The sequence below is a fragment of the Rhinoderma darwinii genome, chromosome 3 (assembly GCF_050947455.1).
Source record: "Rhinoderma darwinii isolate aRhiDar2 chromosome 3, aRhiDar2.hap1, whole genome shotgun sequence".
In the NCBI taxonomy this organism is placed as follows: Eukaryota; Metazoa; Chordata; class Amphibia; order Anura; family Rhinodermatidae; genus Rhinoderma; species Rhinoderma darwinii.
In genome coordinates, this window is record NC_134689.1 from 326,875,269 (window position 1) to 326,877,956 (window position 2,688).

General features: G+C 41.9%; 1 protein-coding gene across 1 annotated transcript; it reads left to right on the forward strand.

Annotated features, from left to right (window-relative positions):
* Positions 1-748: 748 nt before the first annotated feature.
* On the forward strand, positions 749-2,189 carry KBTBD13 (kelch repeat and BTB domain containing 13). Its single transcript, XM_075855289.1, has one exon. The coding sequence runs from the start codon at positions 798-800 to the stop codon at positions 2,172-2,174; it is 1,377 nt and encodes a 458-aa protein (XP_075711404.1). The 5' UTR covers positions 749-797; the 3' UTR covers positions 2,175-2,189.
* Positions 2,190-2,688: the final 499 nt, after the last annotated feature.

Consider the following 2,688-nt stretch of genomic DNA (forward strand, 5'->3'; position numbering starts at 1 on the left):
TTTCAAGATCTCTGCTTGTTGTTATTCAGTAGGAACATTCCTTGTTTACTTCCAGTGGATAAATTCTGTCCATGGTCATGTGATGGACACACAGGTTCAGGGATTGTTAGATGACAGCGCTGATACACACACTGTAAGGCCTCGTTTACATGAGCGTGATATACGTCTGGAAACAGTGCGTGTGAACATACCCTGTTAAAATTAAAATTTTAGTTGTGTCGCCATATTCCGAGAGCCATAACTTTTTTATTTTTCCGTCGATTGAGCAATGTGACCGCAGCATCTAAGGGGTTAAACGAGCGGGATCCCGTTCGTTACACTGAAGTGTCGGCTGTAACATACAGCCGACACGCTCGTCTTATACAGCGGATTTTGCGAGGGGGTTATGTAACATTCCCCTTGTTCTCGCTGTCATTTTTCGTTAAAAAGCAGGGGACAGACTACAGAGATTATGAATGTGTGAACAAGGCTGAAATGTTATATAAATATCCTGTGGCCAGTTATTATGACAGCACAGTGTGGTTAGATGACATTATATGAATGCTATACAAAGTAAGCCCAGGTTCTACGTTACACTTTGTAATCTTGTACAGGGCAGGGAGAGGCTGGCACTAGTAGCTGCCTTGTCAGAAATAACAGGAGGTCTGCTACGCCTGGCGCATACCATCACATGAGCAATGCTATCTTTAGCAAAAGACATGTTAGCTCCTTCACTTCACAGATTAAATACAGAAACCCATCAGGAAGAGAAAGACACAGCGGCCTAAAGATACCCATGCTTTTTATCATTTTTAAAAATGGCCAAGCTTCATGTTACTGTAGAAGGGACAGTTTTTACCACGGATAAGGAATTGTTGGTGAAGCACAGTGAATATTTCCGTGCTCTTTTCCAGTCTGGAATGCGGGAGAGCTCCCAAGATGAAATCCAGTTGCACAACTTAGGCGCGATGGGCTTCTTGATAACACTAAGAGTATTGGATGGCGAGAGGCCTCTCTTGAGCTGTGAGGAGATCTTGGAAGCTGTGGAGTGTGCAGCCTTCTTACAAGTTGAACTCCTTATGAAGCATTTGGTCAATCTGATTGACTCTGACAATTGTCTGGTAATGTATGAAGCTGCTGCCACCTATGGACTGCTTGACCTGTTCCATGATGCGGCCTTGTACATCCGAGATATATATGACCTTTTGGAAAAAGAGATACAATCCTTGCCCGAAGATCTCATTCAACATGTTGACTCTCTTATGCCCAGCACTTTTGTTGCAGTGGGTGCTCACACTCCTACCACAGAGTTCCTTGATGATCCATCACGGACAATGTGCTTCTTAAATGAGAAAGATAATCAGTGGGTGAGTCTTGGATGTATCCCAGAGAATGCCAGCACATTTATAGCTGGTGTCACCACTCTAAACAATAAAGTTTTCATTGTTGGTGGAGCTCGAGGAGCAAACAAACAAGTGGTGGAAAAAAGTTTCTGTTATGATGCGGATAACCACACCTGGAGTGAATTCACAAGCCCACATCAGCTCCGCTATGAAGTGACACTAGTAGGACATGAAGGACATTTATATGCCTTTGGTGGGGAGTACGAGAGGGTTCCTGTTGCTTCTGTGGAGAAATATTCTTTATCTTCCCAGATTTGGACCTTTGGGAAGGAGCTACCACAACCTATGGCAGGTCCTCCTGCCGCAAAAGCCATGGGAAGGATTTTTATCTCTCTCTGGAAGCCACAAGATACAACTATCATTTATGAATATGATACCAACAAAGACGATCTAATTCCTATCTCGACAATAAAACGACTGCAGAGCTATGGTCATTGCATGGTGGGACACAGAGACAATCTGTACATCATGAGAAATGGTCCATCTGATGACTTTTTGCGCTGCACAATTGAGAACTTTAACCTCAGCACGCAACAGTGGACAACACTTTCTGGACAATACGTGAACAGTAAAGGAGCCCTTTTTACTGCCGTTATCCGAGGAGACACTGTCTTCACTCTGAACAGGGTCATGACCTTGCTCTATAAGATAGATACTTGCACCTGGAAGCCAATAAAGGAGAAGTGTGGATTCAATAAAGGAGGTTCTATGCACACCTTCTTCCTGAGACTTCCCATGAAGACAAAGCTAATGGCCAGCAAATTATACAAGAATCCTCACCAGAGCTATTAATAATTGTTTGTAGGTGACTCATTTGATACTTTATCATATTCTTTAAATATAATGTTTCTTAATGGGACTGAAATATTTGTATGTACTTTGTATTTGTCCAGTATTAATATTAAAGGGCAAATTTATAATGAATATTCTTGAGTATTAAGCTTCCATTTTCATACAGTACCATACTTTGCCTTCTCATCTACAGAATTATTTTATCTTCCCTTTCATATCTTGATAGACTGGAGATGTGATTTAGTGGTAAGACAAAAAAACAATGAAGAAATTGAGAGTTATATTTAGCATATACTGTATGCATATGTAAGGATTATTTAGCCAACATTTGGAGTTCACAGTAGTCTCCTTAACATGCAAATGTTCAGCAAAACAAAGGGGCAGCAGTGCTCATTGCCGTACCTGACTCATTGAAGTCCATATTCATGTGGTTCTGTCTGGTACTGCAGCTCAGTACCGCTCAGCCTATTCACTTGAATGGGCTGAGCTGCAATACCAGACAGAACCACACCTG